The sequence below is a fragment of the Scyliorhinus canicula genome, chromosome 24 (assembly GCF_902713615.1).
Source record: "Scyliorhinus canicula chromosome 24, sScyCan1.1, whole genome shotgun sequence".
In the NCBI taxonomy this organism is placed as follows: Eukaryota; Metazoa; Chordata; class Chondrichthyes; order Carcharhiniformes; family Scyliorhinidae; genus Scyliorhinus; species Scyliorhinus canicula.
Window position 1 is genome coordinate 8,432,969 of NC_052169.1, and position 21,584 is coordinate 8,454,552.

Consider the following 21,584-nt stretch of genomic DNA (forward strand, 5'->3'; position numbering starts at 1 on the left):
TAATTTGTGCCAAAACAATTATTGCATTTTATTCGCTGTGACTTTTTTGTTTTTTTTAGGTCACGGGAACTCTCAATCCTTCCTCCGCCTGGCTGTGAACGTTGCGAGAAGCAGTCCCCCTTTTTTTTTTTCTTTGCTCACATGATGCAACATTTTTCAGCCGTTTGCTTGATGTCTTCTAGAGTTGCCTGAGCCTTGTCCTTCAAGGTGTCGAGGTCAAGGTTCGGGATGCTGGTCAGCTGTCCCAACACAGAGTCCTTCTCCGCCTCCTCTTCGTTATCCTCCTCGATCATTTTGGCCAGCTCTTTGGGCAGCTCCACGTCGTTGCCAGCCAGTTGGATCTGGTTCTCGTCCAATTCGCTCTGGGAAGAAAGATTCATTGAAACGTTCACCACGCTTTGAAGTCTGACTCATTACAGTTCATTCTCTGACTGTCACATAAATTCGCGCTTCGACTTAATGACTTAACGCAACCAATTTCCTCTGTACAAACATACATGATTACATATGAACAGCTGTAAGGAGAGCAAGAAGCTAATTGCCTTGGTTATTAATAGGCCAAATAAGGCAACGTCTGCCTTGACAGGGATTGAATTCAGTAAATTACTATCCACATCAGTTCAACTTGACATTCAAGGTCAAATAACAAGGTTGAGATTGCTTCTGCTCCAGGTGCTGGACTACCTTTTAATTAGCTTCTCAATCGCGGGATCCTGCGCCCTCCCCCTTCACGATACATCAAACACACTCGCGGCAGTTCTCCCGCAAACTTAAACATTCAGCTCCTGAAAGATTTCTAATAGGAGAAGGTTCGTTCTCTCTTTCTCCATTTTACTGATCGGACGATGCTCATTCTTCATCCGAACTCTCAGCCCATTGTTCTCTCGAAGGAGTCGTCGGGGCGCACAGAACTGGAGGATGGCTGGAAAAAGACACCTTGTCGAAGTTTTTCGCCCTGCACTCATCAGCACAATCTCCACAATGCAAATGCCAGGGAAACGAGAACTTCGTACAGTAAGGTGGCTGATTGAAAAGCTTTGACAAAGCGTCTTTTTTCAGCGATTCTCAAGTTCTCGATAAGCCTTGCCTATTTTGGCCCGATACACGCTACCCCCCCCCCCCCCCCCCCCCCCCCCAACTGCATCTTTGCATCAGGGCAGCATGGTAGCATTGTGGGCAGCACAATTGCTTCACAGCTCCAGGGTCCCAGGTTCGATTCCCCGCTGGGTCACTGTCTGTGCGGAGTCTGCACGTCCTCCCCTTGTCTGCGTGGGTTTCCTCCGGGTGCTCCGGTTTCCTCCCACAGTCCAAAGATGTGCAGTTTAGGTGGATTGGCCATGATAAATTGCCCCTTACTGTCCAAAATTGTCCTGAGTGTTGGGTGGGGTTATGGGGATAGGGTGGAGGTGTTGACCTTGGTTAGGGTGCTCTTTCCAGGAGCCGGTGCAGACTCGAAGGGCCGAATGGCCTCCTTCTGCACTGTAAATTCTATGATAATCTATGAATTCAGGGGATGTGGCGAGGGGGGGGGTGCGGGGTTTCAGAGATGATCACAATTGGGTGGATGGTGATCTGGGGCAGATGAAGCTTGTGCATCCAAGGGGAGCATTTCTACGCCAGGAGGACATTTGTCTTTTCGCTCCTCTCCAAAGTAAAAATGCAGTCGTTCCGATTGGGGCACAGAGAGGATTGGGGAAATCTCTCTCTCCATCACCTGGCCGCCTCCAATCCATCAGGCTGGGGGTAGGGGTTCTGGATGGTAAAATTGAGGCGAATGTTCCAGCTGTGTCCCGGATGGATGAGTCCAGGATCCCGTGACCTTTCGTTTTAATTACATTGAAAAAGATTAATGATCTGAAGCAATGGACAGATGGCATTCTACGAGAGATAAAATCCCCAACCCCAGGTGAGCTTACAAAATATATGGTCAGTGGGGGAAGGTTTACAAGATGGCCGTCTAATTGTGGAGCTCAGACAGGGCCACAAACAGGGAGAGGCGAAGAGGATCTCAAGGAAGACAAGAAGCCAGTGACGCTGACATTCCATGAAAGATGTGCAGGGTAGACGGGGTTATGAGGTTAGGGTGGGAGTGGGCCTAGGTAGGGCGCTCTTTGGAGGGTCGGTGCAGACTCGATGGGCCAAATGGCCACCTCCTAAACGCAAGAATGCAATGTTATTTATTTTTAAATAACTTCAATCTAATTTAATTTAATAATCTTTATTGGCTTACATTGCAATGAAGTCACTGTGAAAAGTCCATTCCGGTGCCTGTTCGGGTACACTGAGGGAGAATTCAGAATGTCCAATTCACCTAACAGCACGTCTTTCGGGACTTGTGGGAGGAAACTGGAGCACCCGGAGGAAACCCACGCAGACACGGGGAGAACGTGCAGACTCCACACAGACAGTGACCCAAGACGGGAATCGAACCTGGGACCCTGGCGCTGTGAGGCCACAGTGCTAACCACTGTGCTACCATGCTACCGTGATTCTAATTAAGTCTATTAAAAATACTGACTAATTATAAATGAATAAACTCAACCTACGATTGCGAGATTCATGTGTCTCTTCCACAGAATCCCCACAGTGCAGGAGGCCGCCATTTAGCCCATCGAATCTGCACCTCCGAAAGAGCACCCTACCTAGGCCCACTCTCCCACCCTATCCCCATAATCCCACCTACCCTTGTCACGTGAGTGTCCCTTTAAGAAAGGTCTTGTCTTACCACATGGCTTCAGTGATGTTATCTGTGGGTGGAGCTGGGCTGTGGCTGTCAGGTGAGAGAGGGTTTAGTGTTTTGGTTTCATTTTCGGTTTGTTGGTTTGGACTGCAGGAAGTTTCCTTGTTTTCCCTGTTTTTATTTTAAAGCTGTTCCAATGAACTTGAAAGCACATTGGGTGCGGCACACTGCCTTGGTAACTTTAAAGATAGAGTTGCTTTCCGGAAGGAGTTTTGAATCTGCTGGTTGCAACTCGATCAGAATCTCCGGGAAAGGACCAGTCCCATTCAAGTGAGATTACAGTGTGCTGGGCCACGCCCTTGAAAGGGGTTTTATTGGATTTTGTATTGAATTGGAACAGTTACTAAGGGGGATTCATTAAGAGTTATATACATGGGTTACTGTAGTTGTTGTGTATTTTTCCATGTTTGTAATTGATAACAAATTCTTGATAAACATTTTATGTATGTTAACTACATTCTTATAATAAATTTTGTTTTGATAAAAGTGCCCAGGAAGTCTGATGAATCCACCTGAAGGGAAGGCTCTTGTGCTCATCCTAGCCTAATTCAACGTAAAGGTTATAGGTCAGCTTCATAATCCACTTTGGGGTGTCTGAGCCCTGGCCCATAACATCCTGCACATCTTTCATGGAATGTCAGTGTCGCTGGCATCGTCAACTTTCTTCTGATGACATATGTTTCATCAAATCACTGCAATTTGAGCTATGTCCTCCGAATTTGCTGCCTTCCATAGTTTCGGACGACCTGCAGACAATTTGGCCAATTTGAATTTTTAAATCAAAGTTTTGCATTGTTCCCCGCTTTCATAGGATGTGGGCTTCACTGACGAGACCAACGTTTATTGCGAACTCCTGATTGCCCTCAAAAAGGTGGTGGTGAGCCACCTTCTTGAACCACTGCAATCCATGTGGTGTAGGTACACCCACAGTGCTGTTAGGGAGGGAATTCCAGGATTTCGACCCAGTGACTGTGACGGAACGGTGATATAGTTACAAGTCAGGGTGGTGTGTGGCTTGGAGGGGAACGTGCAGTTGGTGGGGTTCCCATGTGACTGCCTGTCTGCTACTCTTGCCCTTCTGGGTGGTGGAGGCTGCAGGTTTGGGGGGTGCGTTGAAGGGGGCTTGGCGAGTTGCTGCAGTGCATCTTGTAGATGGCACACGGCTGCCACTGTGTGTCGGTGGAGGTGCTTTTGAATGTATAGTTTGGTGGGTGGGGTGCTGATCAGACAAGGGGTTTTGACGTGGAAGGTATTGAGCTTCTTCAGTGTTGCTGGAGCTGCACTCATCCTGGCAAGTGGGGAGTATTCCATCACACTCCTGACCTGTACCTTCTGGTTCCAATATCCTTCATGTCTCTACCCATTGCTCCATGCACTACCTTCTGCTTTTTTCATATGTTTGCATGTTTCATGCAAATGATTTGGCAACATGTTCTCATAGAACATAGAACAGTACAGCACAGAACAGGCCCTTCGGCCCTCAATGTTGTGCCGAGCCATGATCACCCTACTCAAACCCACGTATCCACCCTATACCCGTAACCCAACAACCCCCCCCCCCTTAACCTTACTTTTATTAGGACACTACGGGCAATTTAGCATGGCCAATCCACCTAACCCGCACATCTTTGGACTGTGGGAGGAAACCGGAGCACCCGGAGGAAACCCACGCACACAGGGGAGGACGTGCAGACTCCACACAGACAGTGACCCAGCCGGGAATCGAACCTGGGACCCTGGAGCTGTGAAGCATTTATGCTAACCACCATGCTACCCTGCTGCCCAAAGATAGCAGAGACAAGACTGTACAGATATTAATTTTCTATTGGTAACATCTATCTGTACAGATATTAATTTTCTATTCACTGCTAAAAGTAAATGTTTTGAAGTCTCATTTGAAGAGTTAATGCAATTACAAACATCCTAAGCTTGAAATGAGTGCCAGGCCAGATTAAAACTAGTCAGATGCTCTTTCCTAGGGTAGGAGAGTGGGGTACTAGGGGGACATAGGTTTAAAGTGCGTGGGGAAAAGTTTAGAACAGATGTGCGGGGCAAGTTTTTTTACACAGCGTATGGAACGTGTTGCCTGGGGAGGTGGTGGAAGCAGGTACGATATCAGCATTTAAGAGGAATCTGGACAAATATATGAATAGGGTGGGAATGGAAGGATAGGAAGTCTGTCAGTAAATACTATTTTAGTTTCTGTAGGTACCATGGTCGGCGCAGGCTTGGAGGGCCGAAGGGCCTGTTCCTGTGCTGTACAGGGGATAACCTTTCTTCACTCAATTTGAAAAGCCAATGGTCCCCTTATCATCACGTCCAACTCTTAAATTCCACCAGCGTTTCAATTGCACTCCTTACCCGAAGGCACTGTTGAAATGTTGACCACTCTGTGGGAAGAGAAATTGATCCGAAATTTGCTTCTCCCCAAGTGTGAATCTGTCTTCCTAGATCTACTCTCATGTTTACTTTGAAATAATCGTCTGGATGGACCTTTCGCATCCTATTTATAGTCTTACACCTTCCCCCCCCCTCCACCCCCAGTCCCCTCCATTAGGTTAATTCGAAACTTACACCAGGCATGGCCTGACAGGGTGAATTAAACCATTAAACCTCTGATCTTAACCTTTTAATTCAATTGATAGAATATCATTTTCTCCCCTTTCGCAGTGTTGACCAGCTACGACTTCATTGCACACGAGCTTTCACATCCTATCTTGCTGGATAGGAAGTCATTTTGTCCCTGATTATAACTAATAATAATTAGTATCTAATGTAGTTTGTGTATCTGCCGTGGTCATGGGGTCCTTCACCAACCTGTTAAAAACAGAGAAAGATGGAACTCTTTATAGGGCAGCATGGTAGCGTGGTGGTTAGCATAAATGCTTCACAGCTCCAGGGTCCCAGGTTCGATTCCCGGCTGGGTCACTGTCTGTGCGGAGTCTGCACGTCCTCGCCGTGTGTGCGTGGGTTTCCTCCGGGTGCTCCGGTTTCCTCCCACAGTCCAAAGATGTGCGGGTTAGGTGGATTGGCCATGCTAAATTGCCTGTAGTGTCCTAAAAAGTAAGGTTAAGGGGGGGGTTGTTGGGTTACGGGTATAGGGTGGATACGTGGGTTTGAGTAGGGTGATCATTGCTCGGCACAACATTGAGGGCCGAAGGGCCTGTTCTGTGCTGTACTGTTCTAAGTTCTAAATGATTAAACCACAATCTTAGGGCATTCCCAAGTACTTCTGAAGTGCTGGGGGAGCAGGGAGGTGAGTGGATGGTGAAGAACAAGGAGAAATTGGAAGGGGAGTTGGGCGGGGAGATCATTTGGAGAGTATGGAGTGAGGCACTGAATAGGGTAAACAGGACCTCCTCCTGTGCAAGGATGAGCCTGATGCAGTTTAAGGTGGTGCACAGGGTGCATATGACTCGGGCGAGAATGAGTGGGTTCTCTCAAGGGATAGCAGATGAGAGTGAGAGGTGTGGGCGGGGGGGGCCAGTGAAACATGCACACATGTTTTGGGGTTGCGAAAAATTGGGAAGATTCTGGGCGGGAGTGTTCGCGGTCTTAACCAGGGCAGTGGAGGAGGAGGTGGACCTGGACCCCTTGGTGGCGATATTTGGGGTTTCAGAGAAGCCAGAGCTCATGGAGAGGAGGATGGCCGATGTCATGGCCTTTGCCTCTCTGATTGCATGGTGGCAAATTCTATAGGAGCGGCGGTCGGCATCGCCACCGGGGGCAGCGGCTTGGTTGGGTGACCTATACCAAAGTGGATCGGGCAAAGATCAGATCAGCAGTGATATTATTGAATGGTTGAAATAGCTCGACTGAATGTATGGCCTACTCCACCTATTTCTTATATTTTTAGCTCAAATTTATTACTGAATTACTCATACGGGCAGCACGGTAGCACAGTGATTAGCACTGCTGCTTCACAGCGTCAGGGTCCCAGGTTTGATTCCCGGCGTGGGTCACTGTCTGTGTGGAGTCTGCATGTTCTCCCCGTGTCTGCGTGGGTTTCCTCCGGCTGCTCCGGTTTCTTCCCACGAGTCCCGAAAGACCTGCAGTTAGGTGAATTGGACATTCTGAATTCCCCCTCTGTGTACCCGAACAGGTGCCGGAATGTGGCGACTAGGGGCTTTTCATAGTAGCTTCATTGCAGCGTTAATGTAAGCCTACTTGTGACAATAAAGATTATTATTATATTTTATAAGCATATTTGATTCACAAACAAATTCTTCTTCTTACACCTGACATGGGCATAAAGAAACCAACATCATTGCCCAACTAATAATAATCATAATCATAAAATTGTCACAAGTAGGCTTCAATGAAGTTACTGTGAAAATCCCCTAGTCGCCACATTCCAGCGCCTGTTCGGGGAGACTGGAACGGGAATTGAACCCGCGCTGCTGGTCTTGTTCTACATTACAAGCCAGCTGTCTTAGCCCACAGTGCTAAACCAGCTCTCTCTGAGAGAAGAGATTCTTCACCTCAGTCCTGAATGGCTTATCCCTTATTCTCAGGCTGTGACCCCTAATTCTGGATGTCCCCAACATTAGGAACATTCTTCCTGCATCTCGCCTGTCCAGTTCCATCAGGATTTTATATGTGTCTATGAGATCCCCTCTCATTCTTCTAAACCCCAGTGAGTACAAGCCCAGTCGATCCAGTCTTTCTCCACGTGTCAGTCTGAAGAAAGGTTAGAGTAGCACAGGCATTGTGAGATGGAATAAAGATAGTTAAAGAGGAACCTTGTCCACCTGTGTGACGTGTTAAAACAATGCATGTACTTAATGTCCTCATTAAAACAATGAGTCCAGGTAAGACAGACCAGTAGGACAAGGGGACACATTATTGAATAGTTGAAAAACTTGCTGAAAATCGATTTGTTTTTAAAGTCCCCAACGTGTTCATAAACATTTAGAATGATCTACTAGGTGAGGAAATGGAATGAAAGGTGGGATTCGATATGCGGTTAAAAAGTGCAAAGAACAAAAAAAACAATACAGCACAGGAACAGGCCCTTCGGCCCTCCAAGCCTGCGCCAATCACGTGTCCTATCTAGATTAACCGCCTGTATCCTTCTATAACCCGTCTGTTCATGTACCTATCCAGATATGTCTTAAAGGTCGCTAACGTATCTGCGTCAACCACCTCACTTGGAGGCGCATTCCAGGCCACCACCACCCACTGTGTAAAAAAACTTCCCCGCACATCTCCACTGAACCTATACCCCTCAGCTTGAACTTGTGCCCCCTTTGTAATTGACATTTCCGACCTGGGGAAAAGCCTCCAACTGGTCACCCTATCTATACCCCTAATCATTTTATAAACCTCTTTCAGGTCGCCCCTCAGCCTCCGTCTCTCTAGGGAGAACAATCCCAGTTTATTGAATCGCTCCTTATAGCTAATACCCTCCATACCAGACAACATCCTGGTAAACCTTTTCTGTACTCTCTCTCCAAAGCCTCCACGTCCTTCTGGTAGTGCGGTGACCAGAATTGGACACAGTATTCCAAATGTGGCCTAACCAACATTTTATATAATTGTATCATACGTTTCGAGCTTTTATACTCGATGGCCCGTCCTATGAAGGCAAGCATGCCAGATGCTTTCTTTACCACTATTTCCACCTGTGCTGCCACTTTTAAGGACCTGTGGACCTGCACACCTAGATCTCTCTGTGTCTCTTTGTTCCTGATGGTTCTGCCATTTATTTTATAGCTCCCATCTGAATTGGATCTACCAAAATGCATCACCTTGCATTTGTCCGGGTTAAATTCCATCTACCATTTCTCTGCCCAATTTCGCAGCCTATCTATATCCTGTTGTATTCTCTGACAATCTTCATCACTATCCGCAACTCCTGCAATCTTAGTATCATCCGCAAACTTGCTAATCAGACTCGCTACGTTTTCTTCCAAGTTATTTATATATATTACAAAGAGCAGAGGTTCCAGAACTGAGCCCTGCGGAACATCGCTAGTTACAGACCTCCATTCGGAAAAACACCCTTCCATTGCTACCCTCTGTCTTCTATGATCAAGCCAGTCCTGGATCCATCCAGCTAGTTGAATAGCGAGTTGAGATACTGGAGGAATGAGTGATCTTGAATGTTCCTCACCTATTGTCTCATGTTCTCACGAGGGAGTGCATTGCTCAATAAAACCTAAAACAAGAATCATTAGGTCCACCAGGAATTCTAAATAAAAGATTTGTGGGGTTATTGTTTCCAACGATTACAATTAATAGTGACATTAAAAATGCGCATAGGGAAATGTAGTAGGAGGACATTAAGTACATGCATTGCAACAGTACAGGTCAGAACATATTACCTGTGCAGTTGAACAGTGACAACATTATCCTAATAAACTCCAGAAATATTGAACCAAATGATCCAATTGATATTATTAGCACTACGAAAATAAGTACCTTACCTTTGGGAGCCTGTACTTGTCCCTTAAATGTGTTCTCAATGTTGCTCGTTCTGCCTTTTTTTGAGCAAAATTGGCATCACGCTCCATCCTGTAATTAAATATATATATAGAGCCACTTGATATCTATAGTTAGCAGATCCAGCGTTTAAAGAAAGTATTAGGAGGTACTTGCGTGTTGCTCTGATTGTAGTAAGTCAGAATGTGCCCCAGGATAGAACCCAGAATTACATCTGTCCAGTCAGTTCCAGTCTAATGCAAGAGATGAACAGTCCAGGAACCATCCACTGTACCAATATATCCATTCCGGTCTTCAAGTTCCACATAACCCTCCCCACACCCTTCTCTATTGTGCCCCATCAACATATCCCTTTGGCCCGCATGTCTTTATCTAGCTTCCCCTTGAATTAGTTACCTCAACTTCTGTGTTTTAGAGTTCCACATTCTCACCCCTCTCTGGGTAAAGATGTTCCTCCTGAATTCCCTATTGGATTGATTAGTCTTAATTTTATGGGTTTGCCGACAATTCTGGCCTCTCGTTCGAGCGGATTCATCTCCTCTACATCTCTCAACCCTTAAAGACCTCGATGAGGGTGCCCCTCTGTCTTCCCTCATCCCGAAAAAAAAAATCCCTGCTTGCTCAATCTTTCCTGACAGATATAACCTCCCAGTTTTTGTACCATTCTAATAAATCTTTCCTGCGCCGTCTCCAGTGCCCCCATCTGAACCATACTAGGAGGAGAAATGGGGCTGGGTTCTACCATCACCAATCGGGCGGATCGGTGCCCCCCGCCCCCCCCGCACTCAGGTATAATGCAGCGGGGTGACATTGGGTTGGCAATCCTGCGTCCGCCTGTCAGTCTCCTAGAATAACGAAGATGTACCAGGTGTCGAACTCAGAAGCCCACCCGCTATTTTGAAAAAGAAAACATTTAATCAAGCTATGGAGCTTGCTAAAAACCCCACTGACCCCAATTTTTCATTGCCCACTCCATTTTTCACTGGGCACATGGGGGGGGGGGGGGGGGGGGGGGGGGGGGGGGGGCGGCGGGGGGGGAATGTTCGGGGTTACTTGTACCAGGCATGTGGAGTTGACGCAAGGGCGGATGTGAAAGGCTGAGAATAGGGCCATGGCTGCATGTAGCAGCCTACATGAAGGTGACAGCTATTGGATTTTTCTAGACTTTATTTCTTCACTGTGTCCAGGTTGACGTAACAAAGATGGAAAGAGGAAGGGGCTGGAGGGGGGAGGATTTTGGGGTGGCGGTGACTGACTTCCAGTTCACAGCCTAACCCCCACCTCCCTCACTCCAGACGCCTGATTGGGCGCGGTGCCCCCCCTTTTCCCAATGCTAATTGGCCATCTTTCCTGCCGGGCAGCTGCTAATTGGTCAGCCGACTCTTGATCCACTGTGGTCAGATGGAAGGGGAGGGAGGGACCGGACTTCCCATTTCTCATCCCACCTCCCTCACCCCACAGGAAGCTGTAAGATCCAGCCCAATGGTCTTTCACAGTCGGACAAGCACGAGGGAAAGTTGGGAATGGGATGTGAAACTGAAGAAAGGCAATTCCCGAACGTGCTATTCTTCATGTTCGGTGTGTAAAGTTCCTGTGGGCACTAGTTAAACTGAGATATTAATTCAGTTATGATAAATGTGCGAATGACTATCTGGTGCAGTGCTAATGTCCCTGGATTCGGAACCCAGGCTAATGCTCTGCAGTCACAGGCTCAAATCCCACTATGCTGGAATGTAAATTCAATTAATTGCTTTTTGGCCCTATGGCTAAGATCAGGGGTAGGAACAAGCGTGCGATCAGGTGGAATGCCTGTTCCTGTCAGCTTGGATCTCGCACGCCTCTCTTGTGGAGACCATGAATTGGATTCAGTTTGAATTCGATTGGTTTTTGGAGCAAGTTTGGAGATGGATTAAGAGTTTGCCCTGTCCACTCTACGCATTGGCTTTGTAAGTAGGAGAAAGGAATCTTTTTTTGGTAAATAACCATGTCACAGATGCAAAACAGTCCCACAAAATAAAGGCAGATATTTTACCTGAAATTTACCAGCAACTACAATTACCTGAGCTCCACCTTTTAGACCATTTTCCCATTAGATTTGCCAAAAGTCCCGGATTTTTCACGCATAGGATGGGTATGGAGGGATACGGCACAAGGAAGTGTTGAGGGTTTTGACCAAGGTTGGTATCATGACGGTACAGGCTTGGAGGGCCGAAGGGCCTGTTCCTGTGCTGTATTGTTATTTGTTCTTTGATTGGCCTGGAGTATTCAGGAATTGAAGATCAAATTTGGGACACTGCTGTGTGAAACCCTGTGTGCAATCATTGGTACATTCCAAAATAGATGTTTTGTCACTTTCTCTGAACACTTCTCTTTACCAGCTAAAAACTATTGACAATGGGGGAAAGAAAGAAGGTTAGGCTGAAAGTCAAGCATCATTCAATTGGGTAATGAGTCTTTTTTCTTTCCAATTGGCGTAGAAAGGCAGGCAGCACGTCACAAGGATGGATGTGTTGGTCGACTAATAACTGGAGCTTGGGGATAGTCATGTGTTGAAACCTCCAGGAATATTTAATCACAGTTGGCAACTCTATTCCCCAAGGGAAATATTTGAAGAGCATCTTAAAGAGTCAGGCCACGTTAGCTGCTAAACACTACAACCAACGGCCTCCTTCTCCGCTGTAGCGATTCTATGATTCATGGATTCTATGACCATGCTTCAGGCAGAATTGATACAGGAAATTTGCTAATATATCAAATAACATTGTAAAAGTCAATAAAAATGCAACTGATTAAGAAGGATTGGAAAGGGAAAAACCTTTAGCATTTCCAAAGCCATGCCAGTTCTCATGAGTAATACCAGAAACATTAAACTGCTTTTTTTCATCACTCTTGTGGATGCTGATCAAACTGCTGTTAACGTGTTATCTGAAGGTCAGGTTTACTGTATTATCCAGCTTTTTAACTCAATCAAGGTGGACTATTCTGGTCTTCATCAAGAGTCTAGAACAAACTAGTGTTTCCCGAGCTTACGTTCCAAGTCATTTTTGTTGAATCAATTAAGTTTAACCAGTGACTTAGAATGAATGAAAATGATTTCCTCTGTGACTCTGGTGACAGCATTGTGGTCTGGTTTCAATGACAATTTTCTTGGCACGATGAGATCACAATGATCTGAAAGACCAATGTGGAGGTACAATGAGATATAGTCCAACTGTACCTTGCCAAATATTGTTTTTTGTTAGGTGTTTTATTCCAAACACATATAGCAACATCAAAATACAAAATACACAGTCCATAAAATCACAATCCACAGTTTGTACAATTTTTACCCTTTTATCCCCTCCCACGATGGCAACTCCTCAAATAACGTCATGAACACCCACTGCACTGGGCAGCAGGGTGGCACAGTGGTCAGCACTACTGCCTCACGGCACCGAAGTCCCAGGTTCGATCCCGGCTCTAGGTCACTGTCCGTATGGAGTTTGCACATTCTCCCCGTGTCTGTGAGGGTTTCGCCCCCCACAACCCAAAGGTGTGCAGGGTAGGTGGATTGGCCACGCTAAATTGCCCCTTAATTGGAACGAAATTGATTGTGTACTCTAAATTTATTTTAAGATGAACACCCACTGCGGCTCAAATTCCTCCTCTGGCCTCCTCAACTCAAACTTAATCTTCTCCAACCGGAGAAAGTTGTACAAATCCACAGCCAAGCCGTCACCCCCGGTGGCATGTCTGACCTCCAATATATCAGGATCTTTCCCCGGGCAATTAGCAAGGCCCTTCCCCTCCGGCATTTCCAGGATACCACAAATCGTCACCCCATCGGGTCTGGCTTCACCTACACCCCCACTATCTTAGATAGCATCCCAAACACCGCCTTCCAATAGCTCTCCACCTTCTGGCCGCCCCAAACCATAGACGCATGATTCGCCGGCCCCTGCCCACACTTCTCACCCCCTTTGGCCACCCCCGGCAAGAACCCACTCATCCTCGCCCGAGTCACGTATACCCTGTGCACCACCTTGAACTAAATCAAGCTCATCCTCATGCAGGAGGAGGTTGTGTTAGCCTGCCGCATCTCTCACACCACAGCCCCCAACCTATTTGTGTTAGCCTGCCGCATCTCTCACACCACAGCCCCTAACCTAGTTCCCTCCCCAACGTCTCCTCCCATTTGCTCTTGGTCTTCACCACTTGATGCTAACATATTGTTTGATTTTGTTCACATCTGATTATGTTACAGGATCCAAGCTAGCTCTTAAAATGCATTCATACTTTTGAAGCATTGCTTCATTTCTTACCCATTGCTAAGTTCAATTTCAGACAATCGCTGAGATCCATTAGAAGCTATTTATGCACTTGTATTAAATAACCATTTTGAAGTATCCTTTCCTAAGTTTTCCTTCACGTCCCTGCTCTACGCCGCGCCTCAGCTGGGGTGTCAGTAGGGAAACCTACACTTGCTTAACCGGTTGCCTCCTATGGAACTCTGGAATAGGTTTCCTTGTCACATCAGTGCGACCCATTGGGGAGGGTGTGTGGATGGTTATCTAAATCGCTGGCTTTAAAAGCAGACCAAGGCAGGCCAGCAGCACGGTTCAATTCCCGGACCAGCCTCCCCGAACAGGCGCCGGAATGTGGCGACTAGGGGCTTTTCACAGTAACTTCTTTTGAAGCCTACTCGTGACAATAAGCGATTTCCATTCATTCATTAATGGAGGCATCAAGGGGGTCTTGCCCGCCAGCTGTAGGACGGGCACAGCTACACAAGCTGCTATGCACTCAGAGCGGCAGGCAGCCACCAGTGGGACCCTTCCCCGTATATATTTTTAAATCAACAAAGTCTTTTCAACTTTCTTTGTGCAGTGAGTATAATTAGGCAATTGTAAGGGCCATTCCTTGCCCCTATCGCAATTATTAATCTCAGCAGAGCCAAAGACAAAGTCCAATGCATCATATTGCTCTGTATAAATCAATACCTGAAACCCGATATTGTACCTATAGCTTTTTAATTAGATACATGATGTGGTGTATCATACTTCAAAACCCACACATGTCATTTGGTCAGTGGGGAAGTATTTTGTCTCCGCGTTGCTGAGATAAATGCTGGCATCTCTCCCAACCACCATATCCCCCATAGCACCCCTTACAGACTCCTTATGACTCTGTAAGAGTTTGGCAATTAAGGGCAGGAACATTAGTGCACAGCTGGAACATTAGTTGTCCAATATATGTCCAGACTTTCGAGATAGAATCTTTAATATAGCCTTTTATAATAACTCAGGTCAGCTTGCAGCTGTTCTGCTGGACAAAACATGTTGTATAAAATTGTGCCGACCTTCCGCATGACTTCATAATCAGTCACTATGATCTTACATATTATTTCCCAGTGTCAATGGATTCCAGGGGCTAAAATGGAAGTCTAACATTCATTTCAGGTTCCACAGCAGGTATACTGCGGCTCCTCGAAATCTGAAATAAAAGCAGGAAGTGTTGGAAATACTCAGCAGGTCTGGCAGCATCGGTGGGGGAGGGGGGGGGGGGGGAGAAACAGGGCAAACAAAATGTTAAATGCTGTTTCTGTCCCCATGGGTGCCTCCTCCAGGCCTGTTTTTACGTCAAGCACTATTTTTCAGGTGTAAGTACACACTTGATAGGAAGTGATGAGGCTCAGCCTTTTGTACAGACGATGCACAGGAGAGGACACGGGGAGATTTACCAGGATGTTACCAGGCTGGGAAATAGCAGCTCCGAGGAGGGATTGGATAGAATCATAGAATTTACAGTGCAGAAGGAGGCCATTTGGCCCATCGAGTCTGCACCAGCCCTTGGAAAGAGAAACCTACTTAAGCCCACGCCTCCACCCTATCCCCGTAACCCCACCTAATATTTTTGGACACGAAGGGCAATTTATCATGGCCAATCCACCGAACCCGCACATCTTTGGACTGTGGGAGGAAACTGGAGCACCCGGAGGAAACCCACGCACACATGGGGAGAACATGCAGACTCTGCAGAGACCCCAGCCAGGAATCGAACCTGGGACCCTGGAACTGTTAAGCAACATTGCTAACCACTGTGCTACTGTGCTGCCTAGGATTGTTCTCCTGGAGACAGCAGAGGCTGAGGGGAGATTTGATTCAGATGTAGAAAACTGTGAGGGGGCTGGGATAGAGTCGAAATGGGAAGGTCCTATTTACTTCAACCGAGAGGTCAGCAACTGGCGGCAAAGATGAGAGGGGTGATGAGTGAAATATGCCTCACCCAGAGGGTAGTAGGGGTCTGGAACTCACTGTCTGAAAGGGTAGGAAGGGAAGAAACACTCAACACGTTGGACAAATTTCTGGATAAGCCCCTCCAGTGCCATGAAGGCTGTGGACCGAACAATGGAAAGTGGGGTGTGGGGGCTGGGAGTGGGGCCTGTTTCTCGCCCCGCACAGACGCGATGGGACAAGTGGTCTCTGTCTGTGCCGTAAACGTTCTATGATTCCAGGCCTCCGCAGCTTTGTCGCTGTTGAGTTGCTCCAAACTCAAACTCTGAGGAAATCCATAATTAATGATTTAAACACTTGTCAAAATATGTTGATGTGGAAGACAGAGGTTTGGACTGGAACCGCATGATTAAAATATTGTTCCCGACTTCATGCTGATATTTGGGAGTAACCTTTTCTCTCTCGAACAGGCAATAATCTCATTGTGGTTTTGTTATTAAACATACTGTTTGTGGCAGCACTTGGGCCGGTCTGATCAATAGTGATCAAATCTATTGATTCAGTGCAGCTCGATGTTACTGCAGTCTGGCTATCGAATCATGACACAACCACGTTGTAAATAAACTGCACAATGACAGATGTTAATGTTCATTTCAGCAGAAGTGTTAATTGGGCGGCAGGGTAGCACAGTGGACTGTGGCTTCACAGCGCCAGGGTCCCGGGTTCGATTCCTGGCTTGGGTCACTGTCGATGCGAAGTCTGCCAGTGTCTGCGTGGGTTTCCTCCGGGTGCTCCGGTTTCTTCCCACAAGTCCCAAAAGACGTGCTTGTTAGGTGAATCGGACATTCTGAATTCTCCCTCAGTGTACCCCAACCGGCTCCGGAGTGTGGCGACTAGGGGCTTTTCCCAGTAACGTCATTGCAGTGTTTATGTAAGCCTAGAACATAGAACAGTACAGCACAGAACAGGCCCTTCGGCCCTCAATGTTGTGCCGAGCCATGATCACCCTACTCAAACCCACATATCCACCCTATACCCGTAACCCAACAACTCCCCCCCTTAACCTTACTATTAGGACACTACGGGCAATTTAGCATGGCCAATCCACCTAACCCGCACATCTTTGGACTGTGGGAGGAAACCGGAGCACCCGGAGGAAACTCACGCACACACAGGGAGGACGTGCAGACTCCGCACAGACAGTGACCCATCCGGGAATCGAACCTGGGACCCTGGAGCTGTGAAGCATTTATGCTAACCACAATGCTACCGTGCTGCCCTACTTGTGACAATAAAAGTTATTAAAATTTAAAAATATTCCCACATTCCAAGCCGAGGTTTTGACATTGGGAAGCCGGTATACAGCAAGTTTAAACAGGAGAGGGCGCAATTCTGTGAGCCTCGAATCAGTATTCTAACTAACTTGTTTTGTATAGTTGAGACATGACGGCAACAATCCGGAAATAGCCCCTGTTTCTTCGAAACGGCCTTTTCATAGATTGGAACGGCCAACTTTCAGTGAAGAACCAAAGGCAATTTTAATTTGCCTTCTGTGATCTCGCTCTAACAGGGGAATGCGAATCTTTCGTTCAGTCTAACCCTGCAAAAAACCCCGAAACTTGCCCTTGCGTTTGAGTTAGAGAACACGCCTCCCTCTGCTGGGCACTTGAAACTTCATGAAATCGATTGGAACGATCCTTCGACATGTAAATAATGATTTAAGGATGGGGATTGGAATTAAATTGTTGTCGGTTTTCAAGCAATAGGCGTATTGGAACTATTCCTGAAAGCCACATATCGCCCCCGAACTGCCCAGGTGCTGGACAGCTAGAATCGTAGGCGAAACTGGTTAATCCCATAAATTGTGTGGATCAAGCATCTATTTCATCGTTGATATCTTTGAACGTTGGATCCAGTAACTGGTGTTTGGACAGGAGAGGGGACTGGGGTTCCCCATTCACTAGCTAACCAGCTCACTCCAGTCACACTCTTCGACCATAGCCAAGGTAACACACACACAAACACATTTTACTATCTAACATACATTGTTTGGCCACTTCATAGACCAGGGGTGGGCAAACTACGGCCCGCGGGCCGCATGCGGCCCGCCAAAGGTATTTCTGCGGCCCACCAAGTCATTAAAAAAAAAAAAAAAATTTTTTTTTTAATTTTTTTTTTTTTTTTTTAATTTTTTTTTAAGGTTAATGGGGGGGGGGGGTGTTGGGTTACTTACTGGTATCGGGTGGATACGTTGACTTGAGTAGGGTGATCATTGCTCGGCACAACGTCGAGGGCCGAAGGGCCTGTTCTGTGCTGTAGTGTTCTATGTTCTATATGAGGCGCCCAGAATCATAACCGGGTGAAGTAATTATTTTACTTAATATACTATGCGGCCCTTTGTGAATTGTGAATTTCTGAATGTGGCCCTTGCACGGAAAAGTTTGCCCACCCCTGTCATAGACACTGCAATCTGGAGTTAATCTCCCACCCCCAGACCCTAAACCCATGGTAACCACTCAACATTGAGCCTAAAAAAAATGCGTTGCCAACATGTTTGAAGCCTCCCCGAAGGGGAAGGTGATTGGCCAGTGGTATTGCCACTGGATCTGGTAATCCAGAGATCCAAGGCGATGCTGTGGGCGATCGGAGTTCGAATCCCACCATGGCAGATGGTGAAATTTGAATTCAACAAAAACCTGGAATTAAAAATCTAATGATGAAACCATTGTCCCTCTCTGGAGTTCCCTTTAGAGAAGGAAATCTACCATCTGGCCTATATGTGACTCCAGATCCACTGCAATGCGGTTGACTCTTGATTTAAGTAAGTAAAATAAAGTTCTCCCAAGATGTCTGTCCTCCGGCAGGACTCTCTTTGAACACTAACAAGGCAAGGCCACCGTCAAGACAAGGTCATCATCAAGACAAGATCATCATCAAGTCAAGGTCACCATCAAGTCAAGGTCACCATCAAACAAGGTCATCATCAAGACAAGGTCACCATCAAGTCAAGGTCATCGTCAAGACAAGGTCATCATCAAACAAGGTCACCATCAAACAAGGTCATCATCAAGACAAGGTCACCATCAAGTCAAGGTCATCGTCAAGACAAGGTCATCATCAAGACAAGGTCACCATCAAACAAGGTCATCATCAAGACAAGGTCACCATCAAGTCAAGGTCACCATCAAACAAGATCACCATCAAACAAGGTCATCATCAAGACAAGGTCACCATCAAGTCAAGGTCATCGTCAAGACAAGGTCATCATCAAACAAGGTCACCATCAAGACAAGGTCACCATCAAGACAAGCTTACCATCAAGGCAAGGTCACCATCAAGACAAGGTGTGGTTCAATGATTTCATTGCCCACCCTCACATTTTAACACACTTCAACTGGTTTAATCCGCTGCTAAGAGCACGGGGAGAGGGGATTCTAATTGTTTTATACAAATCAGATTTGGCAAATGTTGCCATTGACCTAGAACAGATTGAGTAAGACATTTTTTAAATCTTTGCTCTTCTATTGGCAATTAATGCGGCACATATGTTTCCGTGTTATCACGCGAAAGCTACAGGGTTTTTTCCACAAATCCATCTGTGTATCAGATGGAATCAAAAAGGCCTGTGGTAACTCGGTTCCATGCATCATCAACCCCATAGCTTTAAAGGCGGACTGCTGGGAATGTATCAGATAAACCTCACTGGGCGGTTGGCACTCTTTGAGAATGTGGAATAATGTAATTAAAAATGCAATCGCTGACCCTCATACCAAAACCAAATTGTGTCACATCAGGAATCTATTTCGCACAGTGTAGCCCCGATGTGCGTTCCCTGTTTTCCTCCTGGAGATATCACATGAATTATTTGAATGAAACATGTGAAAGGAAACAGCTTTGTACAAATAAACTCAGCTAAGTGCAAACCACAGTATGGAATAGCACACTTCAATAGAAAGTTAATCTATGGGATATTTGCCATCAGCTATTACATGAACACTGAGAGACTGGGCGAAAAAAAGTAACTTTGAGTGTGATGGTCTGATTGATTGAGAGATGTATAAACCCTGAGAGGAGATTGGGTGAAATTCGTACACAATTTTCAATATTTTTTAAACAGATAAAACAGCACCGTAGTTGCATTATGGGGTATAAAGGAAAGGTGCAACATCCTCTGCATACTTCCGACTTCAGGGAGGAGGTTAAGACCTTGGAGGGGATACAGAAGAGATTTGATGGAATATTGCAGCTGCACGTTGATTCATAATGTCGTGGGGCTGTGACAGAGTGCATATTGACAAATTGTTTCTTCTGGAGAATGGGTCGCGGTCAAAAGTTTGAAAGAACCGGCGAAACAAAAAACAAGAGCGGAATTGAGACCCCCCTCCCCCCCTGCGCCTCCACCTCACACAGAGGTGGTGATCAGGAACTCAAAAAAAGCTCAAATTGGAGCGGAAGCAGATTCCGTGGGAACTTTCAAAAGTCAATTGGACCTGTCCTTGCAGATGACGTGAAGGGCTATTGGAGGCGGGGGTGGAATTGAGGCGTGGGGCCAGTTTGGATAGCTCTTGCACAGAGAACGAAGGGCCGAATGGCCAAACAGTAAGAGTCTATCATTCTGATAAAGGTTCTCCAACTTATAAAAAGTTGAGGCTGACGTCAAAAGCGAGACATTTGAAGCGTTGCAAAATATTTTAAGTATTTATTGATTAAGTATAACAAATGTCACCAACTCAACCATCCTGTACCTGTCGTTTCTATGGCTCAATTTCTCGAACGCCCGATTACATTAGCAAAACAGCTTTTCTAAGATCTTCAATTGTTTGTCTAGATAGGAAAACACAGGGACAGAGAACCCCAACTGTTTAATCCTTTTAAAAAACGGTAGTCGATTCTTACACTGACTATCAATAGAATCGTATGTGTTGCTTTTTTTTTTAGGACGATGTGTGACATTTTGGGGAAAGGGGCTCCTCGGTGTTTCCTGGAACCACCGGGACGGAGGTGAAGGGAAAGTGAATCGGGGAGAAAGTGTCTTTAAATGCCTACCACTGCACAATTTAATTCCTGTCTGAGCGTACCTGCGGGTTTGGGGGCAGGTTTTGACTGGGGAAGGTGGAGGGATTTCAGAGATTTAACAAATAAAAGGTACTTACTTTTCGTCCACCAGTTGCCGTTGATATTCCTCAAATTCCTCTCTGGTCATCCCTTGGGCGGCAGCTTCGGATTTTTCCCCTTCGCTCTTCTCCTCGCCTCCGAGACCCCCCGTCAGGTTCTTCAGTTGCCCCCCGACCATTGATTTGACCATGAAAGCCATGGTGGTGCTGTTTTTTTTGGGGGGGTGTGGGGGAGTTCGCCGTCTCTTTCCTGGGAGGGGGGTAAGGGAAGGAGGGTGGTGGTGGCGGGGCTGCGCTGTCGACCGTCCGGGAACAGCACCGTGTAGCTGGGAGGAAGTTTCAGCACCAGGATTGCGTGGACAGCGCCCGGCTGCATGGACCAGATTTAGAGATTGTGTGGACAGCGCACTGACTCTCCTCCTCCCTCCTCCCTCCCCCTCCCCAGCTCTGCCCTCTCCCCCGGCAGCCAGTCACTGCTCTCAGTCCCCCAGATAGCAACAAAAAACTGAATGGAGTTTGCCTCCTGGCGCTTTCAAATGACCTGCATTCCCAGGATTGATGATGAATTGCCTGAGATTCGCTGTTGGGGGCGGTGACTCCATGTGAACCCTCCGACGTTATCTACCCCCACATGCCCTGGGTAGGAGGTGGGGGCGGGGGGGGGGGGGTGATAGAGACGGAACAAGATTGTACACCCCCCCCCCCCCACACCCACATCACCACCCCACTCCAAGATCAGGAGCAGGAGGCTGAAGTTCAACGAACAAAGAAAGTCACACGTTTTTCAGGAACCTATTTTTTACATAGAATTTACAGTGCAGAAGGAGGCCATTCGGCCCATCGAGTCTGCACCGGCTCCTGGAAAGAGCACCCTACCCAAGGTTAACACCTCCACCCTATCCCCATAACCCAGTAACCCCACCCAACACTAAGGGCAATTTTGGACACTAAGGGCAATTTATCATGGCCAATCCACCTAACCTGCACATCTTTGGACTGTGGGAGGAAACTGGAGCACCCGGAGGAAACCCACGCACACACGGGGCGGATGTGCAGACTCCGCACAGACAGTGA

General features: G+C 46.8%; 1 protein-coding gene across 1 annotated transcript; it reads right to left on the reverse strand.

The window, feature by feature from the left end:
* Positions 1-20,962, reverse strand: cplx3a (complexin 3a). The gene is made up of 3 exons (XM_038784274.1): positions 20,550-20,962; positions 9,169-9,256; positions 1-362 (listed from the first exon to the last, which is right to left on the reverse strand). The coding sequence occupies exons 1-3, from the start codon at positions 20,708-20,710 to the stop codon at positions 138-140; spliced, it is 474 nt and encodes a 157-aa protein (XP_038640202.1). The 5' UTR covers positions 20,711-20,962; the 3' UTR covers positions 1-137.
* Between the last annotated feature and the right edge of the window lie 622 nt (positions 20,963-21,584).

Bases quoted from the DNA above. Each gene is read 5' to 3' on its own strand.
- cplx3a (XM_038784274.1), bottom strand. From the start codon at position 20,710: ATGGCTTTCATGGTCAAATCAATGGTCGGGGGGCAACTGAAGAACCTG. The intron at 9,257-20,549 runs GTAAGTACCTTT...ATTTAATTACAG, and splicing joins CGGCAACTGGTGGACGAAAA to GATGGAGCGTGATGCCAATT. The intron at 363-9,168 runs GTAAGGTACTTA...CTTTCTTCCCAG, and splicing joins ACAAGTACAGGCTCCCAAAG to AGCGAATTGGACGAGAACCA.